Source organism: Miscanthus floridulus, chromosome 19 (genome assembly GCF_019320115.1).
Source record: "Miscanthus floridulus cultivar M001 chromosome 19, ASM1932011v1, whole genome shotgun sequence".
NCBI lineage: Eukaryota > Viridiplantae > Streptophyta > Magnoliopsida > Poales > Poaceae > Miscanthus > Miscanthus floridulus.
In genome coordinates this window covers 75,863,897-75,888,497 of record NC_089598.1, presented here as the reverse complement: position 1 = coordinate 75,888,497, position 24,601 = coordinate 75,863,897, and the positions used below count along the sequence as shown (strand labels likewise).

The 24,601-nt window shown below is 46.8% G+C and overlaps 2 protein-coding genes and 1 pseudogene across 2 annotated transcripts; all 3 read left to right on the top strand.

Annotated features, from left to right (window-relative positions):
* The first annotated feature begins 131 nt into the window (after positions 1–131).
* On the top strand, positions 132–3,912 carry LOC136528256 (receptor-like protein kinase 5). Its single transcript, XM_066521189.1, has 2 exons — positions 132–2,919; positions 3,036–3,912. Exons 1-2 carry the CDS (start codon positions 252–254, stop codon positions 3,518–3,520), a joined length of 3,153 nt encoding a protein of 1,050 aa, XP_066377286.1. The 5' UTR covers positions 132–251; the 3' UTR covers positions 3,521–3,912.
* Positions 3,913–11,822: 7,910 nt separating this feature from the next.
* Positions 11,823–13,097, top strand: LOC136526195 (receptor-like protein 52). Its single transcript, XM_066518948.1, has 2 exons — positions 11,823–11,916; positions 12,279–13,097. The coding sequence occupies exons 1-2, from the start codon at positions 11,823–11,825 to the stop codon at positions 13,082–13,084; spliced, it is 900 nt and encodes a 299-aa protein (XP_066375045.1). The 3' UTR covers positions 13,085–13,097.
* Positions 12,487–15,509, top strand: LOC136529186 (leucine-rich repeat receptor-like serine/threonine-protein kinase BAM1; annotated as a pseudogene).
* Positions 15,510–24,601: the final 9,092 nt, after the last annotated feature.

Genomic DNA, 24,601 nt, shown 5'->3' with positions numbered 1-24,601 from the left:
AGAACAAACTTGATTAGCATCCATCACCCTGAGTGCGCCACTAACTATGCATCGCTGGGCCACCGAACAGTAGCCGGAAACCGTTGACGCGCTGACCAACGACTCGCCCACCCTTTTCACACGTATAACAACCAGCCGTCACTCCCGTGGCCTCACTCCCATCTCTTCCCCGTCCTCTGCTCGGCAGCTCACCTCACCTCCTCACATCACCGCACAGCCGAGGAAGCTTCCAAGAAGAAAAAAAGAACAAAATGTCGGGGCCCACCACGTGCTGCCGCCGCTTTCCCCTGCTGCTCGTCTTGCTCCTCTTCCTCCTCGCCGGCGAGGGCCGCTCCCAGCCGGCGGCCGGCCCCGGCCCCGGCCCCGGCGACCGCGACACGCTGCTCGCCGTCAAGAAGGAGTGGGGCAGCCCCCCGCAGCTCAAGTCCTGGGACCCCGCCGCCGCCCCCAACCACTGCAACTGGACCGGTGTCAGGTGCGCCACGGGCGGCGGCGGGGTCGTCACCGAGCTTACCCTGTCCAGCCTGAAACTCACCGGCTCCGTCCCGGCATCGGTGTGCGCGCTCAAGAGTCTCACCCGCCTCGACCTCTCCTACAACAACCTCACCGGTGCCTTCCCCGGCGCCGCGCTGTACGCCTGCGCGGGGCTCACCTTCCTCGACCTCTCCAGCAACCAGTTCTCGGGGCCGCTCCCGCGCGACATCGACCGCCTCTCGCCGGCGATGGAGCACCTCAACCTCTCCACCAACAGCTTCACCGGAGTGGTGCCGCCCGCGGTGGCGGGGTTCCCGGCGCTCAGGTCCCTGCTGCTCGACACCAACAACTTCACGGGCGCGTACCCCGCGGCCGAGATAAGCAGCCTCACCGGTCTCGAGACGCTCACGCTTGCCGACAACGCGTTCGCGCCGGCGCCCTTGCCTGCGGAGTTCGCCAAGCTGACCAACCTCACCTATCTCTGGATGGACAGAATGAACCTCACCGGAGAGATCCCGGAGGCTTTCTCCAGCCTCACGGAGCTCACTACTCTGTCCTTAGCGTGGAACGAGCTCAGCGGCTCGATCCCGGCATGGGTGTGGCAGCATCAGAAGCTCCAGTACATCTACCTGTTCGACAATGGCCTCTCTGGCGAGCTGACGCGCAGCGTGACGGCGTTGAACTTGGTTCAGATTGATTTGTCGTCGAATCAGCTCACCGGAGAGATACCAGAAGACTTCGGCAATCTCAAGAGCCTCACCTTGCTGTATCTATACAAAAACCAGCTCACCGGCACCATCCCGGCGAGCATCGGGCTGCTACCACAGCTCGGAGACATCCGGTTGTTCCAAAACCAGCTGTCCGGTGAGCTCCCGCCGGAACTGGGCAAGCACTCGCCGCTGGGCAACCTTGAGGTGTCCGTCAACAACCTCTCTGGCCCGCTGCGAGAGTCGCTCTGCGCCAACGGGAAGCTCTACGACATTGTCGCCTTCAACAACAGCTTCTCAGGCGAGCTCCCCGCGGAACTCGGGGACTGCAGCACTTTAAACAACCTGATGCTCCAGAACAACAACTTCTCCGGCGACTTCCCGGAGAAGATATGGTCGTTCCCGAAGCTGACCTTGGTGAAGATCCAGAACAACAGCTTCACCGGCACGCTGCCGGACCAGATATCCCCCAACATTTCACGGATTGAGATGGGCGACAACATGTTATCCGGCTCCTTCCCGGCCTCTGCACCAGGGCTCATGGTGCTCCATGCCGAGAACAACCGGCTGGGCGGCGAGCTGCCGTCTGACATGAGCAAGCTCACCAACCTTACTGACTTGTACGTGCCCGGCAACCGGATCTCTGGCTCCATCCCAACATCGATCAAGCTGCTGCAGAAACTAAATTCACTCAACATGAGAGGCAACCAGCTGTCCGGCGCCATACCGCCGGGGAGCATCGGGCTTCTCCCAGCACTGACGATGCTTGACCTGTCCGACAATGAGCTCACCGGCAGCATCCCGTCAGACGTAAGCAACCCGTTCAACTTGCTTAATCTGTCATCAAACCAGCTCACCGGCGAGGTGCCGGCGCAGCTGCAGATCGCGGCCTACGACCAGAGCTTCCTCGGCAACCGGCTCTGCGCCAGGGCGGACTCAGGCACGAACCTCCCGACGTGCCCAGGCGAAGGCCGGGGAAGCCACGACGAGCTTTCCAAGGGACTGATCATCCTCTTCGCGCTGCTCGCTGCCATTGTCCTCGTCGGCAGCGTCGGCATTGCGTGGCTGCTCTTCCGGCGCCGGAAGGAGAGCCACGAGGTGACGGACTGGAAGATGACGGCGTTCACCCAGCTCAACTTCTCCGAGTCGGACGTGCTCAACAACATCCGCGAGGAGAACGTGATCGGCAGCGGCGGGTCCGGGAAGGTGTACCGGATCCACCTCGGCAACGGCAGCCACGACGAGGAGCGCGGCATCGGCGGCGGCGACGGCAGGATGGTCGCCGTGAAGAGGATATGGAACTCGAGGAAGGTGGACGAGAAGCTGGACAAGGAGTTCGAGTCGGAGGTGAAGGTGCTGGGCAACATCCGGCACAACAACATCGTGAAGCTGCTGTGCTGCATCTCCAGCCAGGAAGCCAAGCTGCTGGTGTACGAGTACATGGAGAACGGCAGCCTGGACCGGTGGCTGCACCACCGAGACCGGGAGGGCGCCCCCGCGCCGCTGGACTGGCCGACCCGGCTCGCCATCGCCGTCGATGCGGCCAAGGGGCTCAGCTACATGCACCACGACTGCGCTCCCCCGATCGTGCACCGCGACGTCAAGTCCAGCAACATCCTGCTGGACCCGGACTTCCAGGCCAAGATCGCCGACTTCGGGCTCGCCCGGATCCTCGTCAAGTCCGGCGAGCCCCAGTCCGTGTCAGCCATCGGCGGGACATTCGGGTATATGGCTCCAGGTTAGAAGCTCAGGGATTTCAGTTGCCATCCATTTCAATTTCAATTTTCAATCTGTGAGAATTTACAGCTGCAGTGCTGAATTGCTGATTGATGTGTGGCAATGGCATCTCTGCAGAGTATGGGTACAGGCCAAAGGTGAACGAGAAGGTGGACGTCTACAGCTTCGGCGTTGTTCTGCTAGAGCTTACAACCGGCAAGGTCGCCAACGACAGCGGCGCGGACCTCTGCCTGGCGGAATGGGCATGGCGGCGGTACCAGAAAGGCGCGCCGTTCGACGACATCGTCGACGAGGCCATCCGGGAGCCGGCCTACATGCAGGATATCCTGTCGGTGTTCACGCTCGGCGTCATCTGCACGGGGGAGAACCCGCTGACGCGGCCGTCGATGAAAGAGGTCATGCACCAGCTCATCCGGTGCGAACAGATCGCCGCTGAGGCGGAGGCGTGCCAGGTGAGCTACGAGGGCAGTGGAGGTGGCGGCGGCACACCGCTCCTCGAGTCGAGGAAGAAAGGCAGCCGGCGACGGAGCATGTCTGATTCCGGCCGATGGAACGACGACGACGACGAGGACAGCGGCAACTTCGTTGTGCACGTGGTGTAGTCGGACTACTGCATGCTCATCCATGGAGGAATTTCGCAGAGGCGCCGCCCTCTGCCGAGCAGGCAGCTGAAGAAGGCCGATCCCGCATGGGCGCAAGAACAAACAACGAAGTGCAGTATAGAAAATGTAATAACGCCAATACTGCGTGTAATAACACCATGTATCCACTGTTTGACCGGCAGTAAAGCCAGTTGTAGAAGAGTGTACGGAGTAGCTTGCAGATACAGGATGTGGAGTTGCCTTTCGGTTGTCTGAAACTTTTGGGCACTTTTGGAGTTTCAGAAAACTGGAGACCACACAAATCTGAGTGGGGCGGCTTATCTGCAACAAACTGTCTGTGTTGTGTACCGCATGCTGAAATAAAGCTGTATACAGACATACGTCCTGTTCACCGGCTGATAAGCCACGACTAAAAATACTATTTGGTTAATTTATTGTGAGAAAAAAATATCGTTTGTTACTGAAAAAGTAAACAAACCGAGCGATACTAGGGCCTCGTTTAGATGCATTCCAAATTCCAAGTTTTTTCACTCTCTCTCCATCACATCAATTTTTAGCCACTTGCATGGAGTATTAAATGTAGGTAAAAAAATAACTAATTACACAGTTTAGTTGGAAATCACGAGATGAATCTTTTGAGCCTAGTTGGTCCAAGATTAGACAATATTTACCAAATAAGACGAAAGTGGTACTATTCATCAGGTTCACTTTTTTTCGCAATCTAAACGAGGCCTGGGAAGCCAATTTGCCTTGCGATATGTGAGGACTGTGATGTGACGCACCTTTTTCAAAGTGGGGAAGGCCGTGATGCTGGTGCAGAAAGAACAAATCTGTGGGGCGGCTTGAACTTGGAAAAAACTGAACATGGGACAAGAAACAATGGGCATGAGTTGGGAAATGCATGGCGACATTCGGTGAATTGGAGTATGTCGGCAGATTTCTTTGCATCTATAAATATCAGGATCCATCAAGTCATCAAGGTGCCAAACATTCTTAGTAAAGGTGGCTCGGATGCGATATAGAATTCTGCGCAACCATTTGATTTGCATGTACTCGTGTTGGCACCAAATATGTCCATAGTGCTAAAATTGAATGTAGTACCGAAAGAAGAGTTTCAGCTGATATGTTAAGTTCAGCATTACATTGTGTCAATAACAGGAATAAACTTAATTTTCTGAACAGGCAAATGTTTTAATGCAGTAATATACTCGTATTGCGTAGACCTTGAAGGATTTAACAAGGTTTTATAACCATGCTACTTTTCGGCACTGTAATTTTTGAACGGGTCGTAGTGTAGTGGTTATAAAGCCTAAATAGAACCTCTGGATTCTAAGGCCCTGTTTGTTTCAGCTTATAAGCGGCTTATCGGTAGAAATAAGCGAGAATTCCGCCAAACGCTTTGCTTATTTTTACCGATTCTCGCTTATGTGGTAAGCCGCTTCAGAGATTTAAACTACGAGAAACGAAAAGCGAGAAGCGAGAAAATCTTCGCTTAGATTATAATCCAAGCGTGTCTGGGAGAAGTGGAAACAAACAGGGCCTAAGTGTGGCCTCTCATGGGAGAGGATTTAGGCTGTTTAGAGCATCTCCACGACTCTATACTTTAAGTAATTGTTAGGAATATAGATTTTAGTGAAAAAAATACCCTCCAAAAGCTTATTTAATTGATTATTATCTAAGTATAGCCACCCTCTATTTAGCTCACTAGCAAAATATAGAAAGCGAGAATGACTCTTTAGAATAGGCACAAGATATATAAAATTTATTGGAGAGTTAAAAAAAAATAGAAACGATTTTTATGCAAATAGCTCTCAAAATAATGATATAGCGGTTTAGAAAGTCTCTTTTGAAGATGCTCATAAAAAACATTCAAGGATTTTCTCGACCAAAAAGGTTGGGTTCTTCTAACTTAAAAAAAGCAATAATCTAGAGGAGGTTATTTCCTGACTAGCTGAGTATTTTTTTGAACATAGGTTTATCGAGACTTGATCTATCTTTTCTCGAACACATAGGAGAGTTGCGTATCATTGTATTAATAGAAGAAGAGTCGAGAGTTGATCCATCATAAGTTCATTTGATGAATTCTGGTAAGGTGACTCCATTCCATATGTTTATGTTAATTATTGGCATAATAGTGGACTAACACGTTATATTCAAGAAAAAAAAATGAATACGACGATGATGGACCACCCTATCCTCAAACTGAACAACTCCTTACTGCATGTGCACAACATAGAATTGTTTCAGAATAGAAAGGAGCATCCTGAAATTAAAGCAGATCCATCCTACAAAACGAATGTGTCACTGAATTTTAGATGTCAACAGGATATATATATATAGAATTGGAGGTAGATTCCCTGATGTCAGATTGAAAAGCCAGAAATAAAAGGTTCTCAGAGAATGTAGAACACAGACAAGAAACAAATGGACACATCAAGCACTTTCCCAGCAGAAAAACGTTGATAGCAGCAAGCCACAGAAGAACTGGCGTTTGGATGATACTTGGATACGGATAAGCAAAGGGATATCTCACCCTTCCAAAGGGTAATATTGTATCCTAGCCGTTCATCCATTTCCCTTTCCCTATCCCACTCTCTATATCTCTATATCCAAACGCCACCTGGAGACAGAAGCTGATAAGAGCCACATTCCCCAGCGAACAACTTCAGACTATGCTGGTCACCTTGGATCCCACAATCTTGCATTCCATTTCACATGATTGTCAATTTCATTCGTGTCGTTTTTTTCATCATTGCACCTCCTTTTTGTTTCTGCAGGATTGCCCACAATTCCGATCCAGTGATATTCAAAGGAAATAGGTAAAACAAGAACTTTCTTTGAAACAAGCAGCATTATAGGATTTCCGTGTAGCCTAACAAAATGCCGCACAACCGGCAACACTAAGTTCATTTCCCCTTTTTCTATAAGTAAAAGAACAAATTTCTTGGAGTTGTCCGATTGGCAATAGAGGGCTTGTTTGGTTCAAAGCCACATTATTTAACAAGCACCAATACTTGCACATAGTAACACTGTGTCCACTGTGTGGCCACTTTTAAACATGAACTGATAACCTGCAGATGCGGATGAAATCGGCCGCAACTGATTCCAGAACAGGAAGCACGAGCCGACGTAACTGAGATTGAAACCGCACCGAGGGCTGGAGGATCCTCCTGATCTGACTCTAAAGCTCCCTGCCCAAGGAGAAGAAGAAGAACGAGATCCATCATGGCCATAGCTGGATATGATGCCTTCACCAACGAATCAGCCAAAATCTCCCAAAGGGGCAGCCGGAGCTATGGCAAGAGACGCAGAGGCGGCGAGGGACATATATATAGATGAAATTGGTAGGGGTGGGAGGGAAGAGGAATAAACAGACTCACCTTGCTAAATCTGAAAAACAAGGCGACGATGGGAAGGCAGAGGTGGCGGCTCACCGAATTCTGCCTCGATATGGCGCCCATCTGGGCCAACACACAGGCACTCAAAGAGTACTAGGAGAAAAACTATACTAGAAGAGAATTGGGGCTGGCCCACCTCCCCTTGTAGCTCTCAGGATGATAAATCATCAACCACACCGCAATGAGGTAATGTGTCTAGTAAATTTGCACCATGAACCGAACTGTATCAAAATTCAAAAGCGTCATCCAGGAAATTCTGTCAGAGTCATATGACAGAATGAACAGGTTATGTGCTCTTGTTTTTCGAGGAACCAAAAGGATATATTCTCCTAGAACTGGAGGTTACACCAATTTCAGTTAGCAAAACCAGAAAGAAAAGGTTCTTAGAGAGTCCAGGATACAAACAATAAAAGGATAGACATAACATAACATATACCATCCCACAACAGAAGGTTGAAAGCAGCACCCAAGATGAGAAAAGCAGATATGAGACATCTAAAGGAAACTTCCGAGTTGGACGACTCCTAGCACCATTCCATCCACTTGTGGTGCATGGTTGGCACCAAAGGGTTGATTTCATTATAAGCCAGTAGAGAATAGGAGTCTAGGCTATGATTGTTTTTGTATCATAAAAAAGGCGCATGTAATCTAGTAACCCGTATGGCTGTATGTAATAAATTCATTTTCTTTTTTCTTAATGCAATGAGACAGTTCTCGTGTGCACACACACAAAAAAAAACAGCATCATAACATCCACCTTTAAGAGAAGTATAAAAACATTATTACAAACATCTAAAAGATCAGGCCCAACCCAAACAAGATAAAATCAACAGGGCAGACCCTGTAAGTAGAAGAGAAAAAAAGCAGGAAAAGAAACTACTGCGTGAGGCTGTTGGGCTGACAAAAGGGGGTGCTGCTCGGGTCAGGTGGGGAGAGAGACCAGCCCAGCATTGGTTATAGAGGAGGTAGCAGGGAGAGAACAGGCATATGCCCGCCTCCTCTCTAATTCCATCCACCTTGGATTTCAGCAATCATAAATGCCATTTGACAGAACTAACGAGTTGCTTTACATAGCACCTTGTGCCTTCCCTTCCACCAGAATTGTTCTAGTGATAGATTGAAAAGGAAATGTAAACCATGGCTTTTGACGAACTTTTCTTAGAAACAAGCAACCTTTCAGATTTTGAAATAGTCCAACAGAATGCCACAAAACCCAAAATTAGTAAATTCCTCTTTTTTCCCTTAAGGAAACTGATGTAACCACCACCCAATAGTTGGTACAGAAACACAATTTTTGGTCCCTTAAATCATCACTTACATGAACGGGCGGCGCTTTACCTGGAGCAATGAGCAGGACACGCCAACTCTCACCAGGATAGATAGGCTCTTCTGCACAACTGAATGGGAGCTGTTATTCCCGTCATGCTTCCTACACTCGCTGCCATCTCTTATGTCAGACCACACACCTCTTCTCTTGCAGGGAGAGATGCAACAGCATCATAATGCGTGCTTTCGCTTCAAAAATTTCTGCACAAAAATGGAGGGGTTCCAGGAGTTAGTTCATGGCATCTGGAACAAACCCGTGGCATCGACCCAACCTCTCAAACGGCTACGCATTAAATTATCCCGGGTCGCAAAGGGCATCAAACGGTGGCGAAAAGAGAAAATAGGCGATACAAGGCTGCAGCTAGCATTAGTAAAAGAAATCCTCCTGCAACTTGAGGCCGCACAGGAGTACAGATCCCTGTCTCAGGAGGAACTACAGCTCAGGCGACAGCTAAAAATTCATAGTATGGGCCTTACAGCAATAGAGAAATCCAGAATCAGGCAAAACTCCCTGCCTCACCAACATCAAATGCGGCGACGCCAACACCAAACTATTCCACATTCGTGCGAGTTCAAGAGCCAGAAAAAACTACATCTAGTGCCTGCAAAGTGACAATGGGATTGCCCTCACGCACAAAGACAAAGAGGAGGTAATCGGCGACTACTTCCGGAACCACCTAGGCACCGTGGTCCCGAGACCGGCCACCCTCTTGCGGTCCGCTCTTGGGTACAGCCCTCGCGACCTCTCAGAGCTGGAAACCCCCTTCACCGAATATGAGATCAAGGAAACCATCCACTCCATGCCGGGAGACAAGGCTCCGGGCCCGGATGGCATCACTGGGGCCTTTTTTCAAATCATGCTGGGAAATCGTCAAGTCCGATGTAGTGGTGTCTATCAATGCTCTCTTCGTGATGAATTCACAGGGCTTTGACCTCCTTAACTCAGCCAACATCCTCCTCCTCCCCAAGAAGCCTGACGCAAGGCGGGTCACGGACTACAGACCTATTAGCCTGATCCACAGTATCGCCAAGCTCTTTTCCAAAATCCTTGCGAACAGGCTGGCACCGTTGCTGGACTCCCTAGTGTCAAAATGTCAGAGTGCCTTCATAAAAAAAAAGAAGCATACATGATAATTTCCTCTACATCCAGAACACTGTGAAGCGCCTGCACACGTCCAAAACCCCGGCACTTTTCATGAAGCTCAACATCCAGAAAGCTTTCGACACGGTCAGCTGGAGCTACTTGCTTGAGGTGCTGCAAGCTTGCGGGTTTGGGCATCGTTGGCGCGAGTGGGTCTCCATCTTATTCCGCACAGCAGCCTCTAGAGCCTTTCTAAATGGTGTGCCTGGAGGAAAATTCCGCCACGCTAGAGGGGTGCGCCAAGGTGATCCGCTATCACTTATGCTCTTCATCTTAGCCATGGACCCATTGCAGCGATTGTTGGACCTTGCCACCGGCCACAACGTCCTCACGCAGCTGCCTCTTGTTGCGGCAAAGTGGAGAACGTCCATGTATGCTGATGATGCTGCAATCTTTGTAAACCCAAAAAAAGAGGACATCGACGCTGTCAAGATCATTCTTGAGACATTCGGGAAGGTGTCTGGGCTGTGCATAAACATGGATAAAAGCTCCATCCACCCGATTAGATGCGAAGATATCAACCTTGATCATGTTCTCTCGTCCTTTTCGGGGACCAGAGACACTTTTCCGTGACGCTACCTTGGTCTACAGCTGCACTACAGGCCACTGCGTAAAGTACACGTGCAACCCCTCATAGAGCGAATCGGCCAGAGGTTACCGGGCTGGAAGGGCAAGTTGCTAAACAAAGCAAGACGCTTAACGCTGGTCACTTCGGTCCTATCGTCTATGCCTACCTACCAACTCACTGTCTTCCCACTTGCTGCCTGGACCAAAAAACAGATTGACAGAATCCGCAGGTCATTCCTTTGGAAAGGGGAAGAAAACACAAATGGAGGTCACTGCCTTGTCAACTGGCCGACAGTGTCAAAACCAAAAGAGCTTGGTGGCTTTGGGGTCCCAGACTTGGAGAAATTTGGGAGAGCGTTGCGATTGGGTTGGCTGTGGCAGGACTGGACAGATCCCTCCAAACCTTGGGCTGGTATGGACTTGCCTTGTAAACCGGCGGATAGACTCCTCTTCAATGCCTCAACCATCGTCACGGTCGGGGACGGTAAGAAAGCACAGTTTTGGCATCATAGTTGGTTGGACGGTGAAGCTCCCAAAAACCTTGCGCCACACCTCTTTGAACTTGTTAAGAGGAAAAACAGAACGGTCCAGCAAGAGCTCCACAATAACAGTTGGATTCGCTTGCTCAGAGGCAGGATCACAACAGCCACTCACTTAGAGGAATTCGTCTCATTGTGGCTCAAGGTACGGAGCATCCAGCTGTAGCCTGGAATACGGGACTCCATTGTTTGGAAGTGGTCAACAGATGGCATTTACTCAACCCAATCAGCATACCGCATACAATTCCAAGGATCCTACCACAGATTCCACCCGGATCTTATTTGGAAGGCACATGCCGAAAACAAATGCAAAGTCTTCACTTGGATTCTCATACAAAACAAGATCCTAACGACAGACAACTTGCAGCTAAGAAATTGGCCACACCAAGACCGTGTGTTGTGCAATGGACCACTGGAAACTGCCCTTCACTTGTGTTGCGCCTTGTGCTAGGGTGGGAACACTTCAATGTGGACTTAATTCGGCCTCAGGTGCAGCCATCTAGCATAAGGGCGTGGCGGGAACAGGGGGCGGCCAACATCCCAAGGCAGAGACGTAGACACTTCAACGGGGTGGTCATATACACAATGTGGAACATTTGGAAAGAAAGAAACAGAAGGATTTTCCAAAAATTGGTGATGGATGTCCGGCAGGTAGCCTCCAAAACCAAAGAGAACATTGACCTATGCTCTAGAGTCTTCAACAACCTGACTTAGACCTTGTATCTATCCCCCAGGACGTGTGTGCTGTGTGCTTTACTTTACTCTACGTGCCTTTGGGGGTTTCGTGCCGATGGCACTTTCTGTACATAAACTCTCTTTCCTTCTTTAATTGAGAGGCAGAGCTCCTGTCAGGTTCATTAAAAAAATGTTATGGATATTTCCTGACCGACTATCCGACTGAAGGAATCAGTATCTTTACTTTCAGAAACCCACATAGCTGTATGTAACAAAATTAGGATACTCAAATTCATATATATATATATATATATATATATATATATATATATATATATATATATATATATATATATATATATATAATGTTTGTTGATATCCATTCATATCTTATCTGACAGCTGACATTATCCGTATCCGAATTCGAGTCCGACGAATAATGTAGCTATCCGTATTTATAATCCTCCATATCCGATCTGTTTACATCCCTACTTACTGCTCAAGGAACTGATGGCATCTTGGTCTATTTTTGGTGGAATATCTAGGAGCCGAATAGAAGAATTTTCTAGCGTGTATCTTTGCAACCTCTTCAATTAGCCTTTCTCAGGAAGAGATCAATATGTTCAAGCTGGCAACTAGAAAAAATGGTTCACAAAATGGGGGAAATAGTTTCTATGAGTTTAGAGGAGGCCCGAGTTGTACATCCTGTTCGCTGGTTGGTTTCTGGGTTGATAAGCCCAGCTGGTGCTGGTTTGTTATGAGAGGAAAATACTGTACCATTATGATAAGCCCTGGCTAAAACCAACAAGCGAAGAGGCTGGTAATCTGATCGTTTTTTTCGTTTAGTTGGGAAGCAGGGGCCTTAGTGTGCCCTTTCTCTTAGTGGTTTATCCTTTGTCCGTTGTTCGATTTTTCTTTACTTGCTCTCTTGCTGTGTTTTCGGAAAAAAACATCTCAAGGAACTGAAGCAGTCAACAGTCCGTAGTGTCGATAGAATTATTCAAAGGCAATAATAGAAAGACAGTGACATGTTTTGACTGATCAGTAGACCTTGACTGCAAGGTCTTCATTCAGATTCACTGTATAGAATACATGAACTTAACATCTTCTAGTAAGTATCATGGCTAGTCTCTACCTTGTTCGTGGCATCCTCATGCTAACTCTGGTCCTCCTCAATATTCATATCCTCAAATCTAATTGTGAGTCCATCACTAGGGATTCTGAGAAGGCAGCGCTTCTAAAGCTTGAGCAAGACTGGGGCAAGCCTGCGGCTCTGAACTGGAGTTCCATCACAAACACCGATCATTGTGATTGGTCAGGCGTCATTTGCACAGATGGCTTTGTAACAGGTTTATCACTTGCTGGCCGTGACCTCTACAAGCCAATTCCAAAAGCAATTTGCTCGTTCAAGAATCTATTTTACATCGATCTATCCAAGAACCAAATATCAGGTTATTTCCGTACATCTATTTTCAATTGCTCTAAACTTCAGCACCTGGATCTCTCATTCAATTCATTATTTGGTTTTCTTCCTGCAAACATCCATAAATTGTCACCAAAGCTTGCCTATCTAAACCTCGCATCAAATAGCTTATCTGGCAGCATCCCAAGTGCAATCTGCCAGCTTCATGGTCTTCGATTTCTCCACCTTGATAACAATTATTTTAATGAAAGCTACCCAGCAGAGCTTGGAAATCTCTCAGAACTTCAAGTTTTATCTCTTGCTTATAATCCCTTTGCTCCAGGCAGGATGCATCCACAGTTTGGGAATCTGAGCAACATAAAATATTTGTGGATGAACAACATGAATATAGTTGGTGAAATTCCAGACACCATGTCTCAGCTGAGTCAACTTAGGCTACTCGACTTGTCTTCTAACAGATTGAATGGGATGATTCTAGTAGGGTTTGGAGGTTGAGAAGTCTGGAAATGCTCTATCTAGTCAACAACTCTCTGTGTGGTCATATAAGTGGACCAATTGAAGCAATGAGGTTGACCGAGATCAATGTTTCAAACAACCTACTCACAGGAAGGATACCAGAGGATTTTGGTAAGCTGAAGAACCTGACCCTCCTTTTGTTGCATGACAACAATATCTCAGGTTTGATTCCGAATGGTATTGCACTTCTTCCCATGCTCCATGATATGCAACTCTCACGCAACTTTCTATCTGGTGGACTTCCCAATGAGCTGTGGAAGCATTCCATGCTTTTTAATATTGAAATTTCATCTAACAATTTATCTGGGAAGCTACCTGAGGGCCTTTGCTCATTTCAGGCCTTTTAGTACATTGATTTCTCCAATAATAGATTGTCGGGTGAACTCCCAAAGTCTCTCTTGCGCTGCAGGAGATTGTGGTCCATATTCTTGAACAATAACCAGCTTAGAGGCAGTTTTCCAAGCAGCCTATGGTCACTGCCAGAGTTGACTATGATTATGATCCAGGAAAATGGTTTCTCTGGCTCACTGCCAAGTAAGTTGAGTTCAAATATAACAACAATTAATATCAGCAATAACAGATTCTCTGGAACCTTACCAATGTCAGCAGACAACTTAAATATGTTAATGGCAGAAAACAACTTCATCTCTGGTGAAGTCCCAACAAACCTCATCCTACATGCACCTTTTCAAGTCCTCGTCCTGGCTGGAAATATGTTATCAGGGTTACTACCTTCAAGGATCTGGTACATGCAGTACCTAAAGAAGCTTGACCTTAGGAAAAACAATCTCTCTGGTGAGATCCCAAACATCCCACTAGACACCGTGGATTTAAGTATGGCAATTGATACCATAGATGTCTCAGAGAACCACCTCTCTGGCCCAATACCAGCAAGCCTTATATATCTGAGACCTACCCTCCTCAATCTCTCTAATAACCAACTGAGGCCATATTCCACCTGTTTTTCAGATAAACGAATTTGAGCAGAGCTTTCTATCCAATCCTGGTCTCTGCTCCTACAACTTTGGCAACTATCCTATGTGTAGCACACAACCAGGTCCAGAAGAACAAGACAAACATTTGAAAAGGCCCATAATCATTTTCCTAATCCTTGGTTCAACAATGCTCGTATTCACAGGGATTTTTTGTTTCATTAAGATTAGGTCTAGGAAAAAGCATGAGGCTCCATCTCCACAGTGGAAACTAACAACCTTCCAACCCATTACTTATAATGTTGAAGACATTCTTTGTGGTCTTACAAACAATAACCTTGTGGGTAGAGGTGGCTCGGGAAAGGTATACAAGATATGCCTCGGTAACAACTGCAAGATAGCTGTCAAGAAAATAGGTAATGGCCTAAAGAAGGATGGTATGCTGGAAAAACAGTTTCAAGCTGAAATTGGGACTCTTGGATCTATCAGGCATGCTAACATTGTCAAGCTGCTTGGCTTCATATCAACCTCCGAGTCGAAGCTCCTGATCTATGAATACATGGAACATGGTAGCCTATATGATTGGTTGCATCAGAGAGATCTGACAACTGAACAGTTAAATTGGCCAATGAGGATGTCAATAGCAATTGATGCAGCTAAAGGACTGAGCTACATGCACCATGATTTATGTCCACCTATAGCACATCGAGATGTCAAGTCCAGCAATATCCTGTTGGATCTTGAAAGCAAAAATTGCAGACTTTGGTCTGGCACGTGCACTTGTTAAAGCTGGCGAGCCAGAGTCAATCTCAGCAATGGTCGGATCCTTTGGATATATGGCTCCAGGTAAGAAAATAGTATCTTATTTTTCCCTTTCATATTGAACAAAGTGGTATGACTATATGAAGGAGATGAATCCCACTATTTGCTAGAGTTTGCAAGCATAAGAAAGATCAACTTGAAAGTTGATGTCTACAGCTTCGGGGTGGTTCTCTTGGAGCTCACAACTGGGAGACGCGCAACTGGTGAGGATGGTGGCCATGAGAATTTGGCACAATGGGCCTGGCGGCAATTCCAAGAAGACAACTTTCAGTTGATGGATGTAATTGATGAAAATATACGAGATGCATCCAACTTCCGTGAGGTTCAACTAGTATTCAGCTAGGACTAATTTGCACAGGACCAAAACCATCACTAAGGCCAACGATGAAGGAGGTCACGCAGGTGCTACAACGCTGAAGGGAGCATGCCAGTCATAAATGTTCTTAACTGTGAGGTTGTCCGTTGTCGAATCCTGGACATCGAACAGATGCCAGGAAAGGAAAATAAAGGGTTCCAAGTATATATATCAAATATGTCATATGACATATCTATTATCATGACTTGGTAGATATTACCCAGTCTATTTATGTAACTACGCTGCAGAAACTTGTATAATGGAATTTGCTGTATTTGTTCAGTGACAATCCCAGGACATCCATGAACCACTGTCTGATACAGAGTTTCTGCATAACTGAAAGATCATGTAGCACAATTTACTGACTAGTACAAGTTCTAACCAGGTTTACAGGCAACACTACACTAGGTCATTATTGTTAGCCCCTAGATCTCCGGTACGGATGAGTCGATCACTCACCACGGCTTGCCGGCTGTAACAGAACCGACCAATTATACGAAATTAAGTGAGAAAATCATCCGCCAGAGCAGACGATTTTGCAAACTTAAGCCCGTATAACCCGGTAGTCCGTGAAATCACGAAGGATTTCAAACCAACTTCCATTCCAGTCAAGATCGTAATCAGTTTAGCGGTCACCATCACATATTACATAAAAGTTCGCAATCTCAGATACATCAGAGTTTCAACATAGTTATTACAAAACCAGTTCGAATAAAAGTAGCGGAAGCCATTTGTTCAAACCACACACACTCACGTGGAGTTCAAATATAGTGCCAGCGAATGACCATCTCCAACAAAAGCATCAGACGAGACATAAGGAATGACCATGCCCATGGTCCTAAGCATCACACATCGCAGGATAAAGACAGTTGATACAGTAGCCGTGATACATCTGTCCATCTGCAACAAGTGGGAATAAAACCCTGAGTACGAGAAGGTACTCAGCTAGACTTACCCGACATAACCGAAAATAAGTGACACCAAGGATTATGAAGGGCTTTATAGTAGGGTAACTGACTCATTTGCAAAAAGAAGTATTTTTAGCATTTCATGACCCTTTTTAAAGCATTATTGTCAAGTTAATTGTTATTAACCTGTCGACTAGATTTGCACCTATACTAGAGCAAACATGTGATTAAGCAGATAATGGTAACCAATGATCATTAAACAACTTCCATACTGTCATATTCATTATAACTGTCCAAGTGTTCCATAAACATTTACTACGATGAAGTCACTCAAGTCAAGTGCTCATTGTCCAGGAGCGATGGCGATTCGAATCGATTCCTAACCAGCTGGTGATTTATTCCTTACACAAACCTCACCCACCCGCTAAAGTGAGATATTGATCACCGAGTCAACTATCCATGTATCTCGAGTTTGCCAGGAACCACATGTACCCGGGGGCCGACCGACTGCACTTTGGTCTTATCATCTCGCCCCCGTGTCCTACCACACCTGCTCCGGCACAGTGCGCTGCGGGCAATCTACTCGGCCCGAATAATCTCCCAGCTTCACGGTCGGAAGGTACTTTATCCGGCCAGCTAAATGTAAGGCATGCGTTCAACATGACTCGAGGCCCAACAACGGTCGGTCCTTAATCGACACAGACGAAAACACTACAGTCCAAAACTCTGCAAGTCTCCGTCCGGTCTCAACTTCATTTAACACTTAGTTATACCATGACTTCATAGTCATCCAAGCAGATCCAGGTAACCACCTATAGCTCGTAGGTGACAGGAAATCACCCGACTTCTACCGGTCTAAGCCAGCTAAGCATTGACTCGACTGCGGATACCCGGGTAACAAGGATATAGTATAACAAAGGTAGACAAGGTATAATGCAGCAACGGTTGCAAACAACTCCTAAACGTAATGCATCAATTAAAGTAAAGCATTGAATTAATAATTGCAAACCGGGAGAAAATGCTCTGGGGCTTGCCTCTCTAGAAGGAGCTCGGACGGTGATCGGGGCACTCTGGAAGTTCCTCAACGTCCTCCTCGTCGGCTTCGGGCACTTGCATAAGCGGGCGAAGGTGGGAAGGTAGCTAGGCAGGGTGGAGAAGAGAAGGAAGGTGCCTTCCATGGCGGCCGAGCATGGCGACGCCATGGCCGACAGTGGCGGGGCTCGAGACGGCGCTACCTGGGCTCAGCAGGCGGCACAGGCACGAGCACGATGTGCCGAAGAGCGAGGTGGAGCTACGGGCGCACGATCGCTGGCCGAGGTGGAGGAGACGCGGTGGATTTTGCCGGCGGGTGCGGTGGCGCGGCGAGGGGGAGAGTGAGGGCGCTCGGTGCTTGCGGAGAGGAGAGGCAGCACGGGAGTGAGCCAGTGAGCGCACCGGCTCCAGCAAAAGTAGGCGGGCGCGTGGGCGCGGGCGCAGGCCGGCTGCGACGCGCGGCGGCGTCGACGCCGCATGGCGGCCACGCGGCGGGCGAGCTCTGCCGCGGTCGGGCGCGGCGCGGCGCGTCAGCGGGCAGGCGAGCGCGGAGGCAGGCCAGGCGTGGCGCTGGGCTGGGCTAGGCCAAGGCGAGGCACGCGGCGCGGCGGGAGGCTGGCTGGGCCGGCTTCGGCCATGGGCCGGAAACGAGGCGGCGGCCCACGACTGAGAAAAGCCCTTTTCCATTTATATTTTTAAGAACTTTTTAAATGCCAGCTTTCAAATATTATTTTGAGCAAGGAAATGACATCTTTTGAAAATGTACCAAAAATGAAAGTTGATTAGAATTTAATTCTCTACAACTTTGCTTTTATGACCAAAGCCAGATTCTTTCTAGATTTTGAATTGTAAAATCAAAGTCCATGTTTAACTCAAAACCCTAATTTTTGGAAAACTACTTTGGAAGCAAAATTTTGAATTAATTTGAATACAAACCTTGCTCCAAAAATTGAACTAAATAAGCCTAGATGATTTACAATAGTAGCCAAACATGTTTTACTATCCTAGCAAGCAAAATCAGGGCAAAACAATTCTAACAAAGGTATGCAACATTCAGGTTTCACAACATGTTTCATATGTTTCGAAGCAGTGTTTCAGTTGTTATTTACATGGTTAGGCATGTATGATTAGGATACTTGATGATGCATGATATGTATGATTTGCAGTGCCTAAATGCAGGCATAACACCGGGGTGTTACAGCCCTCCCCCCTTATAAAAATCTCGTCTTGAGATTTGGGTTATGAACCATTTGTTATAAAAATCTTCATAAGCTTTTTGTAGATACTCTCCCGTTTCCCAAGTTGCATCTCCCTCATCATGATGATCCCACTGTATCTTGTATGTTTTCACCACACTATTCCGAGTAGCACGTTCCTTAGTGTCTAACACCCGGACTGGTTGTTCACGATACACCAAATCTGATTTGAGTTGGATACCTCGAGGTTCTATTCTTTTCTCCAGAACACGCAAACATTTCTTGAGATGTGATACATGGAAAACTGGGAAAATGGTACTCATTGTCTCAGGTAACTCTAACTTGTAGGCTACCAGACCTCTTCATTCTAGAATCTTGTATGGTCCTACGAATCTCGCGGCAAGCTTTCTTCGAACTCCAAACCTTTTCTTCTTCATTGGCGTGACTTTCAGATAAACATAGTCACCAACTTCAAACATAAGGGGTCTCCTTCTTCTGTCTGCATAACTTTTCTGATGTGATTGGGTAGCTTTCATATTCTACTGAATAATATGAACTTTCTTCTTGGCTTCTTCTACAAAGTCAATGCCATAATACCTTCTATCACCAGGCTCGACCCAATTCAATGGTGTTCTACATTTTCTGCCATACAAAGCTTCGAATGGGGCCATCTTGATGCTTTCTTGATAACTATTATTATAAGAAAACTCAGCTAACGGTAACCATGACTCCCATGATCCCTTAGAAGACAATACACAGGCTCTTAACATATCCTCCAAAATAGCATTCACTCGTTCAGTCTGACCATCTGTCTGAGGATGATAAGCAGTACTGCGAATTAAACTAGTTCCTAAGCCTTTGTGTAAATGTTCTCAAAAGTGAGCCATGAACTGTGAGCCTCTGTCAGATACTATGGTCTTAGGTATACCATGCAACCTCACAATTTCTGCGATATACTTCTCGGCATATTGAGGTGGTCGATATGTTGTTTTGACAGGTAGGAAATGAGCGATCTTGGTAAGATGATCCACAATTACCTAAATCGAATCATGTCCTTTTTGAGTAGTGGGCAAACCCATGATAAAATCCATACTTATATCGCCCCACTTCCAACTAGGGACTGATAAGGGTTGCAACATACCGGTAGTTTTCATATGAATAGCTTTCACTTGACAACATGTGTCACATCTGGCAACATATGCTGTAATTTCTTTCTTCATTTTGGTCCACCAATAACGAGATCTTAGTTCTTGATACATCTTACTACTTCCGGGATGGATAGATAGCTTATAAAGGTGAGCTTCATCCATGAGTTTATTCCTAAGCTCTCGATCCTTGGGAACCACAAGACGGTCGTCAAACCACAACACGCCCTGTTCATCCACTTTAAAGTGCTGAGACGACTTTTCTTTGATTTTCTCTTTGATGTGGAATATTCCCTTGTCGGTTTTCTGGCCTTCTATTATCTTCCTCTCCAAAGAGCAACTAATTTGAATACTATGTAACACAGCAGGATGCATTAGATCGAACCCATCTTCAAGTAATGGCTGCACATTCAAGTAATGTGACTTTCTACTCAAAGCATCTGCCACTACATTGACCTTTCCAGGATGATATTGCACATTCAAGTTGTAATCCTTGATCAATTCCAACCATCTGCGCTATCTCATGTTCAGCTCTGGTTGGGTAAAGATGTACTTAAGACTCTTGTGATCTGTGAAAATGTTGCACACATTACCAAGTAGATAATGTCTCCAAATTTTTAGGGCGTGCACAACTGCAGCAAGTTCAAGATCATGTGTTGGATAGTTGACCTCGTGCTTTCTCAATTAACGTGATGTATAAGCAATGACTCTCCTTTCTTGCATAAGAACATAGCCCAATCCCGTCTTCGATGCGTCACAAAACACATCAAATGGTTTCTCGATATCTGGTTGTGCTAGAACAGGAGCAGTGGTCAACAGTTTCCGCAAAGTGTGGAAAGCTGCTTCACACTCCTCTGTCCACACAAACTTGTGATCCTTCTGTAGGAGACTTGTCATCGGTTTGGCAATCTTCGAGAAATCTGGTATAAAGCGACGGTAATAATCGGCTAGTCCTAAGAAACTTCTAATCTCAGGAACTGTGGTCGGTGCTTTCCAATTCATCACTTCTTGCACCTTACTTGGATCGACTGAAACTCCATTTTCTGACAGAATGTGACCAAGGAAAGGAACTTTCCTCAACCAGAATTCGCATTTGCTAAACTTAGCATACAATTGATGATCCCTAAGTCTGGTCAAGACAGTTCTCAGATGCTCTTCATGATCTTTCTCGTTCTCGGAGTACACCAGAATGTCATCGATAAACACTACCACAAATTTATCCAATTCTGGCATGAAAACTGTATTCATCAAAAACATAAAGTATGCAGGAGCATTTGTCAAGCCAAAGGACATGACAAGATACTCATACAACCCGTATCTGGTGGAAAATGCAGTTTTTGGTATATCATGTGGCCTAATCTTGATCTGATGATAACCGGATCTCAAATCTATTTTTGAGAACACCTTGGCCTTGGATAATTGGTCAAACAGAACATCAATATGAGGCAAGGGATACTTATTCTTAATGGTCACAACGTTGAGTGGCCTGTAATCTACGCACATTCTCAAAGTGCCCTCTTTCTTCTTCTTCACAAACAAGGCGAGACATCCCCATTTAGACTTGCTTGGCCGTATAAACTCCTTTTTTGATAAATCTTCTAATTGCTTCTTTAGCTCAGCTAACTCATCTAGAGGCATCCGATAGGGTCTTCTTAAAATCGAAGCTGTTCCGGGGACTAACTCAATTCCAAACTCAATCTCCCTATCCGGTGGAAGACCAGGTAGCTCATCCGGGAATACATCCAAAAATTCACACACTACCGGAATCTGATGAATAGGAATGACTGCCATAGCACAAGTAACACTTATAAGGTCTGTTCTCCGAGGCAATGGTACTTGGAAAGTACCCTCACCTAGGGGATCCTTAAGGGTAAGTACTCGACTTCCAGTATCTATGACTGCTCCCCAATCCTTCATCCAATTCATCCCTATAATGACATCCAAAACTAATCCAGGCATAACTATCAAGTTCACTCGAAACTTCCTGCTACCTAATTCAAGGGTTGCCCCTCGAACCATCCGGTTGGTCAAAACATCAGCCCCTGCTGAACTTATATGGTAACCATAACCCAATTCTGTGTATAGTTGTTCATGTTTTTGTGCAAATGCTTGACTCAAAAGAATGCGATGATCCAGAATCAAATAGAACAACTATAGGGTTTTCGTTGACAGGAAACTTACCAGCAGTGATGGGCTCTCCCTCAGGAATTTCATCCACAGTCGTACTATGCACTCTAGCATTATAAGTTTGCTGCTTCTTCTTGGGCGGATACAGACAAAACCTCGAGAAATGGCCAGGTTGATCACAGTTATAGCAGGGTCCCCTCACTGTCCTGGTAGATCCCACAACTCCCTTGGAACTGCCTTGTACCGTAGTTACGGCTACTTTGTTGGGCTGTACTGTCATCTTGTAAGGCTTCTGGGGTCCATGGAAATTCTGACTTCTTTGCTGAGGTGGCCTGAACCTAGCGCCAGGTGCCGATGGGCGATATGGAGGACGACCTCCCATAGGTGCTCTAGCTTGGGACGGACCACCTTCAAGGGCTCTCTTGCGTGTCTTGGCTGCGATGCTGGCGTTGTTATTCTTCTCCTGCTTCAGACAGTCGCTGATGAAGTCATTGAATCTGACGCGGTTGTTGGTACCAACATGTTTCATCATTTTTGGATTGAGTCCCCTCTTGAAACTGGCTATCCTCTTAGCATCTGTGTCAACCATGTCGGGAGCATAGCGACACAAGTTGTTGAAGGCATGCAGATATTGCGTCACGGTCTTGGTGCCCTGACTTAACGCCAAGAATTCTCCCAACTTCATCTTGGTCAGCCCGGGTGAAATATAGACTCCACGGAAGGCCTCAGCAAACTCTCTCCATGAAATCTGAGCATTTGGAGGGAAAGTGGTGCGGTGGTGCTTCCACCACATTCCCGCTGGTCCTTGCAACTGAAGTGCAGCATACTCCATTTTCAACACCTCAGTCATCCTCAACACACGGAATTTATCTTCCATCGTGTTAATCCATTCCTCAGCATCGATGGCTCTATTGCTTCCATGAATACTGGCGGCCTAGTGTCCATAAAATCTTTGAAGCTGCTATATTGGTTCACTCCCATGCCACCACCTTGATTGTTACCATGTTGAACATTGTTGGCAATGGTACGCAGAAAATCCTCCATGTTCTTCTAGAATTGTTCCGCGTTGCGCTGACTCCCGAGCAACTATGCGAGGAACATCTTGGGGGTAAATGGGGGAGGAGGTGGCAAATGCGGTTCATGGGGAGGCTCATTGTTGTTGCCGTGGTTTCCACCACCACCACCACCGGTCCCCGCACCGTTAGCACCGGTCTCAACGGCCTCATACGTGGTTCGACGAGTGTTTGTCATCTGCATATTTTAGCAACAAGTAATGATTGAGTGAAGCTGTAATAATTGAGAGTGAAGGAAAAATTATGCCGCACTGAATTTACTAGAGAGAATAAATTCATACAATAAAACAGAGGCACAACAATCGCATCCCAATTAAAACAACATCACTTAATCAAATTACTTCAACAGCAAACATCGCGTCTATACAACCAAATTGCCAGCATACATACACTAGACTTTTATGCATTCAGATATCGCATTCGAAATCAAGTTCCAACCACATGCCAAGTCTCATACGTTCGAAGCAACATACAATAAGTTACATGCCAACAAAAGAAAGGTCATCGCGATAGGACCTAGATACTAGCGCAAGGCAACTAGCCTACTCCTCGGGGCCATCGTCGGGATCAGAGACGTCACCATCGCCCCCAGGTGAAACTACAGGCTCGTCCTCGTTTTCGTCATCAATGCCCATGCCATCGGCGTCTGGTGGAGCATATGGGCCAACCCCATTGTAGAGCGCGTGAAACTCCTCGTGTAGGTTGCCGTTGTATTCCTCTAGCTCATTGACCCTCTATAGCAGAAGGTCCCTCTCGTCCCAGGCTTCATTCCTTTCCTGAACCAACTGTCTAATCATGCGGTCTGCATTGTTGTTGGCTTGAGTCAACGTATGCGCCTATTGCATAGCTCTATCACCTCTCTCAACCGCCTGATCTCGCTGTAAGTTCATATCAGCCAACTGCTCCTGCAAACTAGCTATAGCACGTGCCTGTCTCTTCTTCTGCTTTCTCCCCTTGAGCTTATCCTCACCACGCAAGCCAATCAAAGTCCAATAGGTACTCTCGAGACCTTCATACGCTCTGATGGCGGCGAACATAGCACTCATTGCCTGGTTGTCGCTAGCCTGTCCTTCAGCTGGACCTCTGACCAATGCACTTCCTTGAGGCTGAACCCAAATGGCATCATGAGGATCATCCCTAGGAAAAGTGCCAGCTAGAGCTGCTGCAAGCTCACTAGGAAATCTGCTCATAATATCCCTGATGACACGGAAAGCTGCTCCCTCTGCACCCTCAGCAGGAGTGCGACCCTCAAACTCCAAGTGCCAACCATCCCAATCTGGAGCATCACCGAGAGCAGGAACCATGATTTCTACCACTGCAAGTCCATCCTCTGCTAACTGGCTCTCATTCCAGGAGTACACCGGCTCTTGACCCTCTGGGTACCCCACATCATGGAGCACTCTCCAAAGCAAGGTCGGCATGCCAAACTCGCTCAAGGTGTTCGTGGTGTGGTGCTCCCTCAGGGCCAACAGACGTCGAGGTGCTCTTCCTCTGGTGGACTTACGGGCGGTCTGCTTCGTGCGGGCCATCTGTAGCAAAAGTTCTTTTATTACCCCGGGGAAACATATTTTAGGTGATACAACTTTTATCAAAATGAGATAATCAATTTATAAGGGGAGGAATGCATGACATGAATGAAATGCACAAGTAATATGATGTATGTACGTGCCATACGTTCTCACAAACTTATGAAATGAATAATTTCTAACAACGAACTCGGTGGCATACAAACGATCTCTCAAATACGTAGCTAATATGTTCTACACGATAGCGTTGTTATGTACCTGCAGAAGATTCATTTTAGCCCAATTCCCAATGAATGCATAAAAGCAGTAAATTTTATCTACATGCTCTACACGAATCCCCAGATACGTGTACAACGGTAGTAACTACCCGAACCATCGTC

Excerpts from the sequence above, each read along its gene's own strand:
- LOC136528256 (XM_066521189.1), top strand. The coding sequence starts at position 252 with ATGTCGGGGCCCACCACGTGCTGCCGCCGCTTTCCCCTGCTGCTCGTC. Across the intron at positions 2,920-3,035 it reads ATTCGGGTATATGGCTCCAG|AGTATGGGTACAGGCCAAAG; the intron begins GTTAGAAGCTCA and ends GCATCTCTGCAG.
- LOC136526195 (XM_066518948.1), top strand. The coding sequence starts at position 11,823 with ATGGGGGAAATAGTTTCTATGAGTTTAGAGGAGGCCCGAGTTGTACAT. Across the intron at positions 11,917-12,278 it reads GATAAGCCCAGCTGGTGCTG|TAAGTATCATGGCTAGTCTC; the intron begins GTTTGTTATGAG and ends AACATCTTCTAG.